This window comes from Phoxinus phoxinus (genome assembly GCF_949152265.1).
Source record: "Phoxinus phoxinus genome assembly, chromosome: 19".
In the NCBI taxonomy this organism is placed as follows: Eukaryota; Metazoa; Chordata; class Actinopteri; order Cypriniformes; family Leuciscidae; genus Phoxinus; species Phoxinus phoxinus.
Genome location: NC_136894.1, coordinates 31,031,483 through 31,054,096, shown reverse-complemented (window position 1 = coordinate 31,054,096; position 22,614 = coordinate 31,031,483). Strand labels below are relative to the sequence as shown.

The 22,614-nt window shown below is 37.2% G+C and overlaps 1 protein-coding gene across 8 annotated transcripts in view; it reads left to right on the top strand.

Annotated features, from left to right (window-relative positions):
• LOC306987496 (NACHT, LRR and PYD domains-containing protein 3-like) overlaps positions 1-22,614 on the top strand; it is a 74,677-nt gene that overhangs the window by 37,378 nt on the left and 14,685 nt on the right. For 3 of the 8 annotated variants that reach the window (XM_079591822.1, XM_079591823.1, XM_079591824.1), the window contains one exon: positions 2,177-2,350. The exons of 1 other annotated variant lie outside the window; for it this stretch is intronic. In XM_079591822.1, coding sequence (XP_079447948.1) covers positions 2,177-2,350 — 174 coding nt within the window. Of the gene's footprint in view, positions 1-2,176; positions 2,351-4,465; positions 4,640-5,171; positions 5,999-11,124; positions 11,348-15,393; positions 15,457-15,730; positions 15,803-19,359; positions 19,477-21,546; positions 21,655-22,614 lie in introns of those variants that run through there. 4 more of the 8 variants (XM_079591829.1, XM_079591827.1, XM_079591828.1 and 1 more) reach the window with 3 other exon arrangements.

Sequence of the window (22,614 nt, the reverse complement as noted above, 5' to 3'; positions counted from 1 at the left end):
TTATCCTTATAAATGAAGAATTTATTATCTTTATATACATGGGACGGGTAGGTCCACGGAGGCTTCCATGTAGTTCCGCCATCTTGCAAAACTATAATAGCAGAGAGGGACAAAAAGTACTAAGCCAACGCGTTTCCACAACGCGTTTTCGTGCAGAGCCAGCCAGTCACGTGACGTGACTGAAACCAGCAGAAACGCAGGTGCAGAGCAGTGAGAGGCGCTTGAAACTGCACTGGCAAGTTTAAAAGTCTGGATTGCATTGTTATTATGGACCATACATATGCCAAGCCACAGGAGAAGAAAACATCGTCGTCAAAAATAGAACGTAAAATGCGTGGGATTTCCCCCTTTCTGGTCAAGTATCCCTGCCTCTGCTTAATTATTTTTATCCCCAGTGGGGATACATTTATCCTCCCCTCAAAGTGATCATAGTGCGAGACGGATCACAAAACTTATCACGGATCCGTGGTTTGATTAAAGTCAATTTTATTTTTAAATGATTACTCACTCACTCTTGAGCATCTGGCGCGAGTGATTTAAATGTAAAGACGCGTTTATGCACGTCTAGAGGTCCTGCGGCGCGGTGTTTAGCGCGGCGCGGTCGACGCGAGCCTCATTCTACTCCAGTTTGCGCGAATGAGGCGAATTGCTATCACAGATAATGTCTTTTCTATAATTTCACTGTAGCTCAGCATCGCGATGTAAAGTTAACGTTATTGCATGATCACAATTTATATGTTTGGGGAAAGATAAGCTATTAGAGTAAAAATATTGCGTTAGGCTACTTCAGTTAAAAGATTTTACAATTCCTGTAAATGCAGTGATGAAGTTCATAATCTCATGATTTATTTTTATGATTAACAATGTTTCAAAACTCGACAAAGTGCTATTAGAAGACATCCTGTCAACGCTTTTTGGTACATATCGCCTACCGTAGATGCAATGCGCATTTGAAAAAGCGAGGCGCTGGAGAGCAAACTTAGTTTGAATGCAAAATACAAATTCACCACTAGATGGGAGTAATTCCTACTTAGTGTCCCTTTAAGTTTAGTGAATTTAACTACTTTAAAAACCTTTATTTTGTTTTTAGATTGTAATGTTACAATGTTAGAATGTGATGTGATTTGGTTATTCATATGTTTGTTTTCATATATTGTTTTTTTACCTACCTTATGGCATGCTTTAAATGCTGAATTTTCCATGTTAAGCAATAATGATACATTATTATCATTGTTAAATGGTTATTTACAATTAGCCTACATTCAGCCCTGTTAGTTCAGTTTGTTTGCACCCCTTTTTAGCACCAGCGCCACTGGTTGTAGTATTTCATCCTTACCGTAAATTGACATTAGCCTCACTTACATTTCAAAATACAGCAATTGCTGCTGTTTTGCAAAATGTCCGTTTGCGCCACCTGACGGTCATTTCGCGAACGACTTTAAAATGCGACTGTTTTTTGTTTGTTTTTGCCACGGCAGTAATAGGCATTCTGATTAACTACCAACTGTACATGCAAACATGTTTTAATTCTTTTAATTATTAATTTGGTTTACCAAAGCGGTCAACATTTATTAGATTAAAATGCCCCATACTGTAGTTCCGGGAAGAAAAGTAGCTGTAACTAAACTCAAATGAACAATAAAATCAGAAAATGGTGTAGATAAAATTAAAGTTATTAGCGGTAGTTATTAGTCTATTTTTTCACATTTGATTAGACTGGTCTACAAATTAAAGACTAAATAATCATGTGCCTTTTAAATTTTTTTGTCACATAGCTGCAGATGGCAGATAAGGATATTACATTTTAAATTATGACAGTATTAAATCACATTTAATTTAATTCAAATTCAGAGTACTTATTTATTCTTACGGAGCCTGTTTGGTTTAGTTTACCCCTGTATGTTAATTAGTGCATTAATTATCAAACATGTACTAACATATAGTTAATGCTTCTGTTATTCATGTATGAATCCTTATGACTCCTGTCGTAGTTAAGGATAGCTCTACATTGGTTTATTATTAGTTCATATCTTCGCTAATCATGAGTTCATGTTGAAGTAACTATTAATTCAGGTATTAGTACATGATTATTCAAGTACTGTTATTGTAACGGGTTACCTTCTTATATCAGTGTTTCCTGAACTGAGAGACTGAAGAGTGTCATTGTTCTCTACAGGTTGTGGGGTTGTGGTGTTACAGAAGAAGGTTGTGCTGCTCTGACTTCAGCTCTGAGATCAAACCCCTCACACCTGAGAGAACTGAATCTGTCATGGAATAAAGTAGGAGATTCTGGAGTCAAGCAGCTCTCTGATCTACTGCAGGATCCTCACTGTAAACTGGAGATACTCGAGTAAGATTGTATAAAATGTCTCATATGGTAAATAATGATTGTGTTACGGATCTGCCAATCATAGCTCGCTCGCCTGAGTGCTAAACACACACACACACACACACACACACACACACACACACACACACACACACACACACACACACACACACACACACACCTGCACCTCATCATCACCCTCATCACCAGTGTTGGGGAAAGTTACTTTTAAAAGTAATGCATTACAATATTGCGTTACTCCCTTAAAAAGTAACTAATTGCGTTACTTAGTTACTTTTTTAGAAAAGTAATGCGTTACGTTACTTTTGTGTTACTTTTTTTCCCACCTGGGCTGGTGTTTTTTTATAACACAAAAGTTATATTTTTGGGCAAATGTAAAGACCCTTTCACACCAAAAGTGAAATAATAATCCTCAGACTGAAGGAAATGTGTACAGAAAGCAAACAAGCAAATCTTTCTATCTATCAAATTTTTGCTTATTTAACTGAATCATCGAAGGTCAGAAGCAAGTACATTGGTCAATAAAGTGAGATTAAATGCATAAATTATGTTTTATGTAACATATTTAGTTATTTGGAGGTTTGCATAGTATTCTGATTCTGCATTTCGCTGATTTTATTCATTTTGAGGAATATTGAATATTTTTTTGTGCAAGTGAGATGAGTAAATGTTCACATTTAGTCTAGAACTACAATAAACATCATGTTCACACACACACACACACACACACACACACACACACACACACACACACACACACACACACACACACACACACACACACACACACACACACAGGACAGGAGAGCTGTCAGTCAATAAATGGGAAAACAAAGTAACTTGCGTTATTTATTTGAAAAAGTAACTCCGATATTTTGTTGTAAATTTTTTAAGTAATGCGTTACTTTACTAGTTACTTGAAAAAGTAATCTGATTACGTAACTCAGTTACTTGTAATGCATTTCCCCCAACACTGCTCATCACTGACACTATTTAGACACACACTTCTCCACAGTTCATTGTCCGGTCTCGTTTGTATGAGAAGACTTCTTATCCTGCCTTAGCGACTACTACCTGATATCTCCAGCGATCCTTCTCCAGTCTCGTCTCCATTCTCCTCCGTGTTTCCAAGTCTAGTGTTGTTCAGAGTTCCAGCCTTCACTGCATCATCTACCAGTCAGCACACCCGTCAGAAGAAACACACTATTCACTGCCAGCATCCCGCTCTCCAAAGTATCACTGAACACTCTCAGAAAAAAAGGTACGAAAGCTGTCACTGGGGCTGTACCTTTTCAAAAGGTACACTTTTGTATCTAAAGGGTGCATATTGGTACATATTAGTACCTAAAAGGGACAAAAGTGTACCTTTTGCAAAGGTACAGCCCCAGTGACAGCTTTCATACTTTTTTTTCTGAGAGTGCACTTTCCACTTACCAGTTTTCAGTTCATCCGCTGAGTTGTGTCTCAATAAACTCCCTATTAACTTCAATCTCATTCTCTTGAGTCTGCTAACGTGACAGATCGCCATACACAAAATATACTGTGAAATTACTAATGGGAATGTTGCTTTTATTTTCATTAGATTCTTTCCAATGTGTGTGACATAATTTTACAATATTAATGATTAAACATGACTGGATGATGTAAAGATGTGACAGCCGTGTTCATATACAGATATGGTGATGATTTTTGGGTGCTTGCATTCAATAAAATATTTGGTTACACTTTATTTTAATGTATCACTGTTAAAGTGTAATTATATATTTAAGTAGTGAGTAATATTAAGCAACTACATGTACTTACTATAGGGTTAGGGTAGCATTAGGATTTGGTTGAGGGTTAGGTGCATGTAATTATTCATAATTTACTGTAATTACTATGGTAAGTTCATGTAACATATGTAACAAGGACACTGTTAAATAAAGTGTTATCAAATACTCTTGCAATTTTTATCATATGGAAACTAACCCGCTCAAGCAGTTTGTAGAAGCGGGTCTGAACCTTAGACTGGATCTGTTAATGGAGCCGTGGATTATGTGTCTGACTGTGAAGTTCTGCTGATCTGAGCTGTAGATCCTGAACTGAGAGACTGAAGAGTGTCATTGTTCTCTACAGGTTGTATGGTTGTGGTGTTACAGAAGAAGGCTGTGTTGATCTGACTTCATCTCTGAGATCAAACCCCTCACACCTGAGAAAACTGAATCTGACTGGGAATAAACTAAGTGACTCAGGAGTGAAGCTGTTCTCTGATCTGAAGAAGGATCCACATTATAAACTGGAGACGCTTCTGTGAGTAGAGATGATTAAAACTGTTCATATTTTAAATGAAAGTTAATTTGGTTTCTTCTTAGTTTACTTTCCTTGTGATGGTGAATTACACACTATAAACATGTTTAATAAGAGTTTGTGCATTTAGTTTATAGCAACAATTAAATATCTTCAAGTTTCTTTTTATTTCAAACAATTCAATATTTTGCTTTTATCGTTGTCTTTTTATCCCTAAATGTATTTTGAGAGAATGTTAATTGCAATAAAAGATAATGGTAAATATTGATCACTAGTTTCTTTATCAGAAATAAAACTGACCCAGTGACACAGAAAGAGGACAGTCATACAGGATTATAGAGAAGGTTCAAGGGTCTTATTCATGGGGACTTAGAAGCAAAATCAAAATCTGAATGTTTAAAAACAGATTTAACAATCGTGTATCACAATATTATATTATAATCTCTCACTTATTCATGTAAGTAGTTTCTTTTAGTCGTTCTAAAGTTGATAATGCAATGTCGCACACATTTGACCATCTGTGTTTTACTTACAGGTTTTAGATGTTAGTCTGACCTTCTCTGGATCAGCTGATGGACATTACAGAGCCGTTACACACACACACACACACACACACACACACACACACACACACACACACGTGTTTGTGTAACTTTACTGAATGATCTAATCCTTCATCCAAAGTCAAACCAGGAAACCTTCAACCAGATGAACTGATAAATATTCTGGATGTTCAGATCCAATCTGACCTCTGACCTGTAACGCCTGAATCATAATCATCACTGTTCACTCATTGGCCAGAGGAGAACTGAGCGACTGAGTCTGGTTTCTGCCGAGGTTTTCTTCTCCATTCTGTCACTGATGGAGTTTGAGTTCCTGCCACTGTCGCCTCTGGCTTGCTCAGTTGGAGACACTTAATATTCAGCAATATTATTGATCTGCTGCATTGACTCCATTATATGAGAACTGAACTGAGCTGGACGATGACATCCCTGTTTTCTCCAGAGCGGCTGTATAAATAAAATTACTCAATCAATAACTTTTTTTACAACAGAAATGAATCAACACTGAACTTAAACTGGACTATGAGATTATTTTCTTCTAGATCTGCTGTACAGCTGGAACAAACTTTGTTGCATTATTTTCCTGTTATCTCTGTAAAGCTGCTTTGAAAACATTTCTATTGTAAAAAGCGCTGTATAAATAAAGATGACGACTTTTGTTTCTACAGAAGTGACATTTATACTGCAAACGCTCTACTACAAACTTCTCCATATATAATATTTATTTAATCACTTATTCAGCCAACATATTCACATGCCTTTGATTATTATAACATTCACAATTAAATCTATTGCATTTCATTTATCGCCTCTTTTAAATGAAAAAATCATTCTTTATTTTTTTTATTCATAATCTATAGACACATTTCAGTAATAAAATGGTTAATAGAGTTTTCATTTTCATTTAGAGTTGCAGAATATAATTCCATATGCTGTCTTTAATCTATTGCCAACTCCACATTAAATCTTCTGTATGAATGATGAACTGTATTCTATTATAAGTCGATTCACAGTCAAAGATGAAACTCAGAGTCCAGCTGTGTGTCCATGAAGAGTGACCGTTCTGGACAAACCAGTGAAATCAACAGATCTGAGGAACATCGTTAAGACATTTTTATTAGCGTTTACAATCTCCTGCACCAGCAATATATAACACAGAGGAGGAGTTTACCTGAGAAGGAGAAGGAAGAGTTTCCAGCTTCAGTGAGACAAAATAAGAGACACACACACACACACGACAATATAGGCGCTGCTGTCCCTTTTTACACAAAGCCTCTGTGTTCACATCAAAACACAATCCTGTATCAATAATTGTCCCCAGATATTTATTTATTCCACCTTCTCGCTCTTAATAAATGTGACTTGAGAAGAATGCATTTGTGTTCTAGAGTCAAATATGTCTTTTTTCTTACATTAAGCTGTTAAAAGGTGAAACTAATATATTATATAGACTCATTACATGCAGAGTGAGATATTTCAAGCCTTTATTTGTTATAATTTTGATGATTATGGCTTACAGCTTATGAAAATATGCTAAATTTCTGAGATTTTGAATTTGGGGGTTTCATAAGATGTAAGCCATGATCATCAAAATTATAAATAAAGATGTGCAGTTGTAGTGAATTCCTTAAATTGTAAGTAATAAATTAATGGAATTATCTGCATAGTGAGTGATGTCATGGTGAGTGATGATGACATGGTGTGTGATGTCATGGTGTGTGATGTCATGGTGTGTGTGATGACATGGTGACGTGTGTGATGACATGGTGTGTGTGATGACATGGTGTGTGTGATGACATGGTGTGTGATGTCATGGTGTGTGTGATGACATGGTGTGTGATGATGACATGGTGAGTGTGATGACATGGTGAGTGATGATGACATGGTGTGTGATGACATGGTGTGTGATGTCATGGTGTGTGTGATGACATGGTGTGTGATGATGACATGGTGTGTGTGATGACATGGTGTGTGTGATGACATGGTGTGTGTGATGACATGGTGTGTGTGATGACATGGTGTGTGTGATGTCATGGTGTGTGATGATGACATGGTGTGAGTGATGACATGGTGTGTGATGACATGGTGTGTGATGTCATGGTGTGTGTGATGACATGGTGTGTGAGATGACATGGTGTGTGTGATGACATGGTGTGTGTGATGACATGGTGTGTGTGATGACATGGTGTGTGTGATGTCATGGTGTGTGTGATGACATGGTGTGTGATGATGACATGGTGTGTGTGATGACATGGTGTGTGTGATGACATGGTGTGTGTGATGACATGGTGTGTGATGATGACATGGTGTGTGTGATGTCATGGTGTGTGTGATGACATGGTGTGTGATGATGACATGGTGTGTGATGATGACATGGTGTGTGATGTCATGGTGTTCGGATGACATGGTGTGTGTGATAACATGGTGTGTGTGATGACATAGTGTCTGTGATGACATGGTGTGTGTGATGACATGGTGTGTGTGATGTCATGGTGGGGACTTTCAATTATGTCCACCAAGTCTCTTGGCTGAGTGACACAATTGAGAAATAATAAACTAGAACAACTCTACCCAGAACTGAACATACAAAAATGATACTGATCGCAAAATAAGCATGACAGAAGCGAACGTTTACTAAAGACGATTACATCAATATTTCACCATTGTTTTACAATATCAAATTTAACAGTGACAGCAATTTATTAATTTGTGTCAGAAGTGCACATCAGTCGTCCTGAATCAGACTATTGACCATTTCACATAAGAAGAGGACAGCTGCGCCTGCTTCCATTTATTTGTGATCACAAGAATGCATAAAATAACTCTATTAAGGCTTTTAAGTCTAAAGATTTACATTTAGAACAATTTTGATGAAATATCATATTTACATCACATCACATTTACGAGCATTTAATAAATAAAAACAATAAATATTTAAGAATACGCTCCTGTTCTGTCATTATTTTGTACCAATGTTTGGCTTAGTCTTATGTAACTTTATTACTTTGAGTTTGATCAACTTAAACCATTTAAGGCAATCGGTTTCCTCAAAACATTTAAGTAACGATATAGTTGTTAAGACTTAGTTAGATTTATTACCTTAATTCAAACTAAATGAATAAAATTAACCTTAAATATTTAAGTTTATTTTACTCTAAATATTGACAAAACCAACACTAACATATAAGTGAATTTAACTCAGTGTATATATATATGAGTTTACAGTTCTCTTAAATGGTTTAAGGCGATCAGTTTCCTCAAATGGTTTGAGTTGCCGTAACTCATCGGTTTTACAATACACTACAGCTTTTTGGCTTTTAACAACATGTGTGATGAAAGGAAAGATTCTCAAAACTTTTAAAGCAGGAAAAGTTATTTATTAAGTTACACATTTAAATATACAGACAAACGAATGGAACAACTGTATACTTTATAGTAAATATTAAATAAATTTTACAGTGCTTTGCTTAATTTGCAATATTCCTTCAAGTCACAAACAGTGCAAAAATTACAATATCTGCCCTCATAAGACATAACTTCTCACATTCACACATATCTGATAATAATCAGCAACTTCACAGTCACAGTGAGGTAATAAAAAAGACTTATCCTTAACATAATTAATTTGGTATATCATAAACAATGCGACTGTAAAGTCCACCAGACATTGAGCTGCTTCTAAATTGTTAAGATAAATAATACAAAAAAGTAACAAAACTACAATATTACCAATTCCACTTCAAAATACATAATTCAAAAATATATTAATATGTACAAAAGTGGTTATGAGATTTATAAAGCAGCTACTGTAGTTCCTTTAAAAAATGTATAGTGTTTTTTTCTCAAAACACATTGTTTTAATCAGGTACTCAAAAATTGCACAATGGCGCCCCCTGCTGTGCGGAGCGGTTGTGCCAAAATCATTCTTTTAAAAAATGATTTTATTAAAACATTATAAATATTCAAAAGCTTATTATTAAGAAAATACGTTTTTATGCTTTTTAAAATGAGTAAATTGTATATATTTGATTAAATCAAGTGATGGGGATGGACAAGGCAACAATGCTAAACAACATGTAAAACAATGTTGGCTGAGAGGACAAAATGTTATTTTCCTTTTCGCCGCATCTTCTGTCTAGGAGCGCATTAATGCACGGACGTCCACGGCTGAAGCCCAGAGTGAACCTAGCTCCTCAAAAATAATATTTTTAAAGGGGTCCTATTATGCTTTCACTTTTTCAACTTTAGTTAGCGTGTAATGTTGCTGTTTGTGCATAAAAAAGATCTGCAAAGTTACAACGCTCAAAGTCCCCTACACAGGGAGACATTTTATTTAACAGAATCCACTTTTCAAGAACGACAACGAACGGCTCGTTTGGACTACAACACGTTTTTTCCCCTGATCTAAAGAAGTATATGTCATAATCATAATGTTCCTCATTTAAATAATCTCCAAGAATACACATAAAGTTGGCGAGGCCTGGTTGACTTGCATTAGAGAAGATGAAGAGTGCTGTCGCTGTTTTTTCCACCCTGGAAAACGTTTGTCCAAATGCTGACGGACTTAGAGAGGTTACATTTATGTTTAGCACTGTTCCTGAACATTATAACCTCAACATTTGTGCTACACATTTTACGGAGAACAGCTTCCAGGAGAGAGTTTAATGCAGGCTATACGCACAAAAGCTTCTCTTGAAAGATGGAGCCATTCCCATTGTGTCGGGACAATATGTTGTTCATGATCACAACTTGTATGTCTTATTATTTGTAGTTGTGTTTTCTATTAACAGTTACAATTATAAGTTTGATGTAGTTGCTATGATGTAAAGCTTTGCCTCCGCTAGCCTGCTAACTAACATTAAAGTGATGTTGGGATGTTTTCTGTAGATGATGTTTTGTCCCGGGGCTCGATATGCCTGGATGACATGTTCAGGGGGACACTATCTCTCGACTGCACTGTCTCTATGAGTGTTCAGAACACCTCACAGTTTCACAGCAGAAAAGAGCAGATATTACACACTTTACACACATATTCTCCCATTACTTACAATCTCATGTGATAAATATTAGATATGTTAGATAAACTTTTTTCTTGAGCTAGCATGAAAACTATATCCAGAGATTAAAAAAGACTTCTACACAAATGTGTGTGTTTTTCATCTGCAGATCTTTCCAGTAAAGAAGAGCAGAAAAGGCTCCGCTAATATTCTCTCCAGGATCTGAGCAGCTTTGACACTAGATGATGAATCCATCACCATCTGAGACCGATATGGAGATAAAACCTGCTGTGCCAAATCTAAATGAAAGCATGTGTGTATTTTGCACAGTTCTGATCTCAGACCTGAAGGCTGTTTAACAGTAATCTAGCGCCATCTTTACCCATGAAGCTCTTTAGAGATCAGATGCTGGACTACAGTATTACTGCTTCATGTCCACAAACACACTGATTCATCATCACAACCACAAGATTTAATACAAGGACGTTCTGTTGAACTGTTTTAATCAAAGGTTAAAGAGTTTTGGTTTTATAGACATGGGAAGGGAATAACATTAAGTAAGGTTAATTTTCTGAAAATAAACAGTTAAAAGTAAAAAAAAAAAAAGATTTTGTTTGTGTTTTTTCATCAGTCGTCCAAGTGCTGTAAATAATGTTCTTTCTTTGTGTGACTGTATATATGTAAGAATCTAGTGGCAAACAAAATAATGGACACAAAGAAATAGATCTCATACACCAGAGAAACAAGCGCGCAGAATCTTTAGAATAATGTCTGTTTTTGCGATCGATGATTACTGATCTCTCTCTCTCTCTCATATATATATATATATATATATATATATATATATATATATATATATATATATATATATATATATATATAACTGAACTGTTTATGAACTGGATCTGCTGGTTTTCCTATTCAAACTGGTTTGGCAACTTATGCCTCCATAAGTGAAAGTGTTTTCACTGTGTTTCAGAGATTTACCGTGCGTAAAATTTTTCCTCAGAAAAAAACTGCATCAAAGTGTTTGATAATAATATTTCTAGTTGCCGGAATTGACATTGTGGGGAACCAGTTGATGAGAAACCATGAACATGTCAGGAACCAGTAACCTAACAGTGTAATCCAGGAGAGTGAACATTAGTCAGGTGAGCTGCTTTACTTCCTCATTAACTTCACAAACCAGGAAATACTTTCTTGAAGTATTAAGTATTTAACTTATCAATGTTTTGGGTGGGGTTAGACATAAAGGTCAATAATTTTAAAAAATGGCATTAATTATCAGTACAGATTGGTAAATCATCACAACTTTCTACAAGCCACAAGTAAAAAAATAAGGTAACCGATAAATGACGTGTAGTTTACATATTTGAATTACTAAAATATAAGTACGGTAGATGAGGGAGTTTGTACATTTTTACCTTACTGTCGGTAATGTTTATGTCTCAAACTTTGTTATATTTTATATAATTTCTGAGTACGTAATTGTGAGCTCTACTGTAATGATGTGGCGGACTCAGAGGGATCCATTTGCAGCTTTTATTTAGAATGGTCAACAGGCAGGGTCAAATAGCAGCAGACAGAACAACGGAGAGAACACAGGGCAGATCGGGGTCACAGGCAGAAGTCGAGGCAGGCGGCAAACGGCTAGGTCCAATAAGCAATCCGGGTCAAGGCAGGCGGAGAACAATCAGAGGTCGGTATAAACAGTCCAAGATCAGGAACAGAACAGCAGACAGAGAAAAACACTTGGAATTGAAAGCCGGGGCAATGCAATACTTCGCAAAGAACTTGAGTGTGAATGAGGTTTATATGGGTGAATGTGGATGAGCTGCAGGTGTTTGTGTAATCAGTCCCAGGTGAATGAGATGATGAGTGCTGATGAGTCCGGGCAGTGAGCAGTGGTGGAATGTAACGAAGTATTTGTACTTCGTTACTGTACTTAAGTAAATTTTTACGTATCTATACTTTACTTAAGTAAAAAAAATAATGCATACTTTTACTTTTACTCAAGTAGATTTTTCAGCAATTATCTGTACTTTGTACTCCACTACATTATTAAAATGCGTGTCGTTACATCCTTCCGAATCTCTTGCATAAAATGTTTTTGGTCGACTGACGTTTTGGCGTTGCTGGCCAATGCACGTTGAAACAGATCGGAGAACTGATTGGTCAAAGAACTCACGCGCTCAGCGCGCGTTTTGAAACAACACAACACATTGCTTGCATGTTTTAAGAGAAGCACTCACCTCACCCTTGTCAAATTTAGTTTGGTGCTTATTTTTGTCTCATTCTAATGTGTTATACATTAGGGGTGTAACCAGTGGTGTAGTCTAGTTTTTTGTAGTGAGTATACTGTGACCCCCCCCCCCCCCCCCCCCCCGAACCCGTCTCATCACCCCATAAGCACCACCACACTCACTAATGCATACAGTATGCAACGACATGTAATTGAGAGCATTATGAGACTAAGTGTTATCAACATGTCAATTTATTATAAGCAACACAAGACTTTAACAGCCAATGACATTTACAGCTGAGGAGACTGGACTGATTTTCTACATTTAGCCTTAGATGTTATATGAATATGGTCCCTGAAGCACAGGTTTTATCAGTTGACAATAAAAAAAATAAAAATAAAACATTATAGGCTCAAATACAAATTTACTTTTAGAAATGGTGCTTTTGAAAGAAAATTGTGTTATTGTTTTGGCAAGTTTACTGTTTAAATTAAAACATGTATGAAAACTTGTGTGATATTCCTTTTTAAAATAAGTTTTAATAGATTTCATCATTATTATTATTTTACAGTACATTTTACTGTGCAATTTCTTTCATAATTTCTTTGAGTTTATACCGAACTTTTATTTTGACAGGTTGTCGTAAAGACATTACAGTTTCTGTGTGTGTATGATACGAATGAATGGCGATAGTTTTATCAAATGAAATGGTGAAATTCTCATGAAGTGACTCACAGCAGCTCTGTGATGAAGTTCATGTGTCATGTGTAGCTACATCATGTCCTCATAGCTACAGTGAAGCGCTGACACAAGCACGCGCTTGCTTCAGTGTGTGTGTGTAGAGCACACATTGAGCGCTCATTCCCAGAGACGCGTTGAACAACTGCAGTCTCTTTGAGTTTTTAATATTCACGCGATTTGATCGGTGTCCATTGCTAACACAGACGCGGTGAATTTATGAATGAAAGTGTGAAAGTTCTGTCACAAAACGAAGTTGTTACGTTTCCTCACGCTTTTTTTAGTGGGTATACGGAAATACTTGGCATTTCCTAGTGGGTATACGGCGTATACCTGCGTATCACGTAGACTACACCACTGGGTGTAACGGTATGTATTCGTACCGGACCGTTTCGGTATAGGACTTTCGGTGCGGTGCACATGAATGCAATCTTTCACGTGAATTAGGCTAGTTGTGTGCGGAACATATTCCGAGTTTCCACACGAACATTAAGTGTCGGAAGTCTCCGCGTTGCACTTGAGCGCGCACTGTACAACTGTACGGGCCGGGTTCGGACAAATATTTAGATATGTTCAGCTTCGGCTCGGGCTCGGTCACATCAGCGCGATAAGGCATTGAACATTTTACACTTAAAACAGCTTATGTTGGTAGCCAATGTGCCTGATGCTTTCACTTGATGCAAACGTTCGTTTTTGTGATTAAAATACATGCAAAATATGACCATAACATCTGTCTTCCTGTGTGCGGAAATTTGTTTATGTTGCTGTGACAACGAAACACGCGCCTGTGTTAAGAGCGCTTGTTGCTCCGTGCGCGCTGATGCGATCATCTGTTGACATTTCCAAATGCCTTTCAGTTGCTTAATAAAAGCAGGCTTTCCACACAAACAAACGTACGCGTGTCATTAGTATGAGGAACAAAAATGGGATTTTAACTGTCGGTTTCGGGTCGGGCTCGGACATAAATATCTTTATGCCTGTCGGGCATTTTTTTTCTCTCTCTCCTCTCGCTAGCTAGTGTCATGGCCAATATTGGTTTGAGAGTATTTTATTTAGTGGAGAACTTTGCAGCAGTATTTTATTTATTATTCTTTTTTATTTATTATATTTAATTAAAAAGTGTGTTTAAAAAAATGTAAACAAATTGTAAAAAAAAAAGTTTATAGTAAACAACCAGCAGTTTAATGTTTTGCATTTCTTTCCCTTAGCCTACTGTACCGAAAATGAACCGAACCGTGACTTTAAAACCGAGGTACGTACCGAACCGTGATTTTTGCATACCGTTACACCCCTATTATACATTAGCCTAATGCTTTTGGATTTTCTGTAATCAATGGAGTATAAGCCTCAAATGCAGTTTTAGCTACATTTTCCCCATGCAGGCCAAGGTAAAGGACTAAAGCAACTGTTGTTGAGCAGAATAAACTGGTCATACAAATTTGATTAAAGTGTTCAGAATAACACTCACCTGTGTGCTTTTGAGGGTTTTTTTTTTACTGCTCTTAATAGTATAGTAAAAATAAAATAAATTGTATGTCATAATTGGCTTAGCTTAATTAATATTTAATGAGTAATAAGTAAATAACCAGATTTTTACAGTGTGTCAGTATTGCAGAGAGCTTGCACAACAACCCTTTCCAGTACACAATAAAATTGTTTGTGATTATTACAATTGAACAGCCCAGACATCGAGACAACTGATTGTACTTTTACTTAAAAAAAATACTTTAAAGTAAATTTAAAAGTATGTACTTATGACTTTTACTTAAGTAAGATGTTGATGTAGTAATTCTACTTTTACTTAAGTATATATTTTGCAGGGTAATTGTACTTTTACTTAAGTACTAAACTTGAGTACTTCCTCCACCACTGCCAGTGAGTGTGGGAAATGTAGTTTGTGAGGAAGTGATCAGTCTATTGTGGAGCGCCCTCTGGTGGCTCTCGAGTGCACTCCAGCTGGTAATCGTTACATCTACATTGTGAAGTATAAAGACTGCTGTTGTTAAAACCTCCTTCACACACAGCTGAGAGTGACATCAGACGCTGTGGGTCGAAATAATAGTTATTGAAAATCAGGGACATCAAGTTACAAAAAAATTTCTTTATTTTGTTAATCAAATTAACTGAAATATATACTATTAATAAAATCACCCCATTTCATATTTATTCATTTAATTATATGCATTTTAATTTGAACATTTTTGTTTTTAAAACAGCAAACGAGTTGGAAGAAATCTTGAACAAATATCAAGAGTGCTGTTTTTACAAACTCACTTTAGGTAATGTCAGTTTTATTACTAAACAAATAGGAAATCTTTTATTTTAAAACAGTTGGAAAAAATCTTAAACAAATATCTGCTAGTGTTAGTCAGATTCACAGATGTAATAAATTGTGGTTTTACAGTAAACTGTCCCATTTATACAATATCTCTAGTGTTACAAACTTCCCAGTCTGTTCAGCCGAGATATTTCTGTTTTAAACACACACAGATGAAATACTGGTGCAAACGTGACATATCTGACTGAATGTGTGTTTCTGATCTCTTACTCGAGCTTCATGAAGACTGAATGAATCATGGACGATACACACACATTCAGAGATGGAGATTCTTCTCCAGGATTCAGGTACTTCAATCTTCATATGATCTTAATGTTATAGAAGACTCATGTTCTGCACATAACAGGGTGTTGTGTGTGTTTGCCAGGGTTGGTATAGTGATCTGTTGTCTCTATCATATTCTGGTGCCGGATATACAGTAGTTGGAGACACCCAGAGTCTTTAAAGGGGTCATGACATGGTTTTTTTATTTTTTATTATTATGTTCCCTTAGGTGCAAATATAGTATTACTATAGTTTTTTTTACAAAAAACTTTTAAAATGTAGTGATTTATGACCTTTTCCGACCCTGTTTCTCATCCTCTGATTCACACAGTCTGTTTTGGGGGTGTTTCCCCTTTAAGTCAAGTCAAGTCAAGTCATCTTTATTTATATAGCGCTTTTTACAATACAGATTGTATCAAAGCAGCTTCACAGTGATAACATGAAAATAATACAAAAAATAATTTCATCATCATCCACCTTTAAGGCAGATCTATAATATTGTTGAATATTGAATGTCCCCAACTAAGCAAGCCAGAAGGTAAGGCAACAGCGGCAAGGAACCAAAACTCCATCAGGTGACAGAAGGGAGAAAAAAACCTTGGGAGAACCCAGGCTCAGTCGGGGGCCAGTTCTCCTCTGGCCAATGAGTAAACAGTGTATGAAGTTCAGAATGAATCAGAGTATTTGTCCAGTTCCGGTTGTTTGAAGTCAGAGTGGAGAGGAGGAGAGACTGGTTGACACTTCAGGTCAGCGGCGTCGTCGTCGTGTCCTGGCGCTGGTCCTTCATCAGATCTGGATACGGCCTGGTTCCGGTGGACAGCGGTAAACCTCGGGATAGACAGAGAGACTAATATTAGCGTAGACGCCGTCCTTCTTATGATGTACCAAGTACATCAGGATTACGGGAAGTGTTCCCGGTCCCGGCTGTTCTAAACTATGCAGCCTAATTATATAAGTCTATAATGTGTTATGTGTATGCTAGGCTGAAGAGATGTGTTTTTAGTCTAGATTTGAACTGACAGAGTGTGTCTGCTTCCCGGACAATGGTAGGAAGACTGTTCCAAAGTTTTGGTGCTAAATAGGAAAAGGATCTACCGCCAGCAGTCGATTTTGATATTCTAGGTATTATTAACTGACCGGAATTTTGAGATCGCAGTAGACGTGAAGGACTATAATGCGTTAAGAGCTCGCTCAAGTACTGCGGAGCTAAACCATTTAGTGCTTTGTAAGTGATCAGCAATATTTTAAAATTTATCCGATGTTTAATAGGCAGCCAATGCAGTGTTGACAGAAATTTAAGAGTTCAGTGTTAACGCCCACTGTTATGATTGGCTAACGTCAGTGCCTATGCATCAATTATTAACGCCCCCAGCCACAACATTTGCGGATTCAGCGGATTTAAAAAGTAGTTTAAAGTTTTAAATACATTACTTACAGTTTGCGTCGTCGTTGTTGAGCCCAGAATAGTCGGCAAGGACTTATCTTTGAGCAACAGTTATCTGGCAAAGCCAGCATCATTTTGGGATTTGTTCTCAAAACAGTCATCCTTCAAATGTATAGAACAAACGCTTTAACTAACACTGCCGTGACTGAGACGTCCGCAAACAATAAAGTGCATCCATTTTTCCCTGACGTCTGGATCTTTCACAGCGTATTCAGAGATGTTGTTTGTCCACAGCCAGGAACAGCACATCTGCGGCATCGTCATTTCCCTGTACACAGACCCACTCGCTGTCCGTCGACTGAACACTTGTGAGGCATCGTCACGGTACGAAGTGACGTACCAGCGTTTGCATATGACCGCCTCCAGCGCAAGGCAACTACGCTTTAAGCGCAAGGCAACTACGCTCATTTCGTATCATTGTCGCGGTACGTCGTCATTCGTATCATTGTCGCGGTATGTCGCGGGCGCGACAATGATACGAAATGAGCGTAGTTGTCTTGCGCTTAAAGCGTAGTTGTCTTGTGCTGGAGGCGGTCATATGCAAACGCTGGTACGTCACTTCGTACCGTGACGTCACTTCTTACCATGGATCCAGAACGAGCTGTATTTAGAGCTTGATTAAATAAATGATTCGTTTATAATGGGGAGGACGTCTTAAGCTATGAAACTTGCAGGACGTTTTAATGGTACAAAGACCTCTTATATACCAAAAGATCAAGGCAAATTTGGTTTCTCATGTCATGACCCCTTTAAACACTGTCCAAAGACACACAGATACAGTCGACAGATAGATGATATATGACATTATCCTTGGACAGTCTCATCACGCTTCAACACACTGTCTTAAAGGAGAACTCCAGCGCAAAATGAACCTTTGGTCTAATTACACATTGTTACCTAGTCAACCGTTATCTGAGATTTGTTTTCATGATTATCGAATGTAAATAGTTTTATCTCTAAAAACAGTTTAGCCTATAACGCTAGTATAACGCTAGTATATGGGGCATGGAGTAATGACAAATAAAAATCGCTTGTTAATACCACTAACAAGGCTCAAAATAGCCCCACACTAACACGGCAGCATAATGAGGGTCCCTACCTTCAAACCGAAGCATTGAGAACTTTGACAGTGTCCAGACAGTTTAATAAGAAGATATTTTATACATACAGTCAACTTCACGTATACAAGCAGAAGCCGTCTTAGAAAAACAGACTCGATCAGTCGATCAACGAACCACCGATCCAAATGCGCTGAACTGTGTAGAATCTCATATGGTCCAGCGCATTTAGATCGGCGTTTCGTTGATCGACTGATCGAGTCTGTTTTTCTAAGATGGCTTCTGCTTGTATACGTGAAGTTGACTGTATGTATAAAATATCTTCTTATTAAACTGTCTGGACACTGTCAAAGTCCTCAATGCTTCGGTTTGAAGGTAGGGACCCTCATTATGCTGCCGTGTTAGTGTGGGGCTATTTTGAGCCTTGTTAGTGGTATTAACAAGCGATTTTTATTTGTCATTACTCTATGCCCAATATACTAGCGTTATACTAGCGTTATAGGCTAAACTGTTTTTAGAGATAAAACTATTTACATTCGATAATCATGAAAACAAATCTCAGATAACGGTTGACTAGGTAACAATGTGTAATTAGACCAAAGGTTCATTTTGCGCTGGAGTTCTCCTTTAATAGACAACCTTTTCATGTGGGATTTATTTTCATGTTAACTCAGCCAAGTTGATTCCTGTATCTATTATCTATCTACCATTATAAAGCGCTGCAATGGCAGGAGTCGAGCAAAGGATCAGGTCTCCTCTCACACTGATCCAGAGCTTCAGTCCTGATGTTTGACGGACAGAGAACCGCATTTGAAAAGTGCTGAGCTTAAGTAACTATATTTGTAATTAGTTACTTTCCACCTCTAGATGTAGTTGGTACCCTGAGGGTCTCATCTCATGCAGGGTCTTTGTACACTTTCCTATTAAAAGAGCACACATCTATGTAAATAAACAGGTGAAAGCAGTATTGTTCACTGTAATCACTCTTCAACATTTTCTGAAGCTTTTCTGCATCTGGATGTAAAAAAAAAAACCAAAAAAATCCCAAAAATGAACTCTTGTCTGTTTTCTATTGAAGCCAAAGCTGCAGACAGAAATCAAACCCACAGGAGTCCAGCTGTGTGTCCATGAGGAGTGACCGGTCTATGGGGCAGCCAATAGCATTTAAAGGAAAACACACATCAACTGATCTGAGGTACAACATTTTGTCTAGAGATACTAGATCAGTTCTTCCCAGATCTTCTCTGGAGCCCCTAACACAACCACTACACATTTTTGTTTGTCTCTGTAACGAGGTATGTTGTTATGGGAAGAAGGAGGCGGGAACCGGCGAACATTTAACACTTTAATAAATAAAATAAACAAATACAAAATGAAAGTATATGCCAGCAGCCCCTCGCGGACGACTGCTGGCTACAGAAACAAAACACAACATAAACTCAGGCCTGTTCCTCTCTCGATCTTCTCTGTCGTCGCTCCTCCTTTAATGCTTCCGCTTCTCCGTGAGAGATACGAGACCGGTGCCGTCCTCTCACGTCCCTCAACCTCGTCCTGCTCGCCACAGTCTCCCTCATTAAACCCCTGTTTCATCTTATCAGCTCACTAGTAGAGACTGCAAGACCTGAATAGACAGATGGATGGATAAATGTAGATAAACCTCATATAGAGAACCAATCTATCCATGTAAAATTAACTATATCTTTTCGGTAACGCTTTAGATTACAGCCCGGAAAGTACTGCGTAATTAAAATGAAATTACAGTGTAACTTTCAGTAATTACAGTGTACCTATAAAGTACTTACGTGTAAGTATAGGGGAACAATATGTAAAGTCTTGGGAATAAAGGGGTAACAACCAGGAAAAATATATATATATTTAGGCAAATTATTTATAATGTAAGTATTTTAGAACTATGGGGTACTTATACTATAGTAACTTATACTATACTTATACTTTTGGGAGCATTTTAGCGAGTAAAAACATCACCTACAGAAGTAAGAAAAATACCAAACATTTAAACATTTTAAACTGTGTAGACTATCTCTTCAGACCAACTGTCACCTGCACGTGCATGAGAGGGTTGAGTTCACGCTTGACAACTTAAAAGAGTGACCGTGACGTAAGCGCGCCGAGAAACCGAATGTCGATTAAAAAAAAAAAAAATTATTAATGCTCACAACAAAATACAAACAATTACACATAATAATAATGAAAAACAAACAATACAGAAGGACAGAGACGGCAGTTCTCGCGCGAGTTTCACATCTAACTCCCGCGAGAACGTAACGCTTGAAGCTTCACCAAACGCGAAGCCAAGCCGACTCTCATGCACTCGCTGGTGACAGTTGGTCGGTAGCGAATAGATGAGAGTAAATTATGAGAACATTTCTGCGTGTACTGTATTCTCTTATAATACATAATACAGAATAGCAAAAGACTCCTTCTTAAGATTAGGCTAATCAATGGAATGATAGAAAAAGAAGAAGAGGAACAAGAGGAGGAGGAAGCCATGCAAGAGAAACAAAAAAGGACAAAACGTAGCCTACTTTCTGTCAGGACTTCAGTATTTTAAATGAAAAGATGATTTAAAAAAAATGAATAAAGAATAATAAGTGTAATATGTTGTAAATCTGTTTTGAAATAAGTTGTTTTTCAAATAAAGGTTTCCAAATGATATCAGATTGTGTGTATACATGTGTTTTTATTGTACTTACCCTGTAACTACATGAAACAAGAGGGTAAGAAGCACCACTTTAATTTACAGCCCGCAATGTCATACTTACCCTGTAACTACATTAGTTCATGAAACAAGAGTATATTTCCCCAGCATTTAAAAAAAAAAAAGTTGCCTTAAAATAACTTAATCAGTGCACCTTTGCAATAATAACAAATGAGCCTACTTTATAAATGCACTGATATATACTCCGTAATTAGAAAAAAGCCTTTATGTATTTTTATACACTATTATTACAAAAAGGTGCAGTGTACTCGCTAAATTGCTCCCAAAAGTAAGATTGTATTATAGTATAAGTACCCCGTAGTTCTACTTACAGTATAAATCATTTGCCTAAATTTGTTATTTTCCTGGTTGTTACCCCTTTATTCCCAAGACTTTACATATTGTTCCCCTATACTTACACGTAAGTACTTTATAGGTACACTGTAATTACCGAAAGTTACACTGTAATTTCGGTTTAATTACGCAGTACTTTCCGGGCTGTAATCTAAAGCGTTACCATATTTTCTTGTCTGTATTCTATTGAAGTCGATTCCACCAGCAGAGATCACAGGAGTCCAGCTGTGTGTCCATGAAGAGTGACCGGTCTATGGACAACATGACATTTAAGAGAAGACAAAAATCAACTCAAATGAGGTACAACATTTCTGTCTAGACAGACTCATCCTGATAGTAACTCACTGTACCCAGACTATCCATTATAAATAATATATAAAGTAAATAGTGACTAGCAACCAGTGTTGTTTTTGGCAGCCCTTTTAGGTTTAGTCTTTTTGACGAAAATGCTTTTTAGTTTCAGTCACATTTTAGTCACTTATAAACTTGATAGTTTTAGTCAAGTTTTAGTCGACGAAAACGCAAAAAGGCTTTAGTCAAGTTTTAGTCGACGAAAACGCAAAAAGGTTTTAGTCAATTTTAGTAAAAAAAAGAAGAAGTAGTCTTTAACAAATTAATTTAGGTTAAAAAGTATTGGAAATGGGCTTAGGTTTGACAGGTTGCAGCAAGTGTTGCAATTCATAAAACAACAGTTAACCTTTAACCCTTTGCATAATAAACTAGACTTTCTGAATAATTCGATTGGTTGGGTCCTTACATGCGCTTCGTGAGGCACACACGCACACTAGCACACACACGCACACTAGCACACACACGCAAGGTCTCTCGCTCCCTTTCTCTGCCGTGCGCGCGCTACACATGCGCGCTCTTGCTTGCTCGATCTAATTCTGAAACTAGCGTACACTATGGGTACACATCATTATTGATCGTACAGAGGTCAAAAACTATCGTACAAATACGATAAATATCGTACGTCTGGCAACACTGGTTGTTGTGTGAAATCTGGTGCGCGGCAGCCGGGTGGGCGTACCCAAAACAACGATTAGAATGCGGCATTGCTGATACTTTTTTTTTTTTTAGCTCAAAATAGACCGATTTCATGCAAAATAGGCAGAAATTACATGCATTGTGAACGTCAGACTTATAATCATTTTTGTTCCATCTCGTCTCGTCAACGAAAACTCGAAAACGTCTCGTCATGTTTTAGTCACCTTAGAGCCATTTTTAGCTTGTCATCGTAACGTTATCGTCATAAAAAAA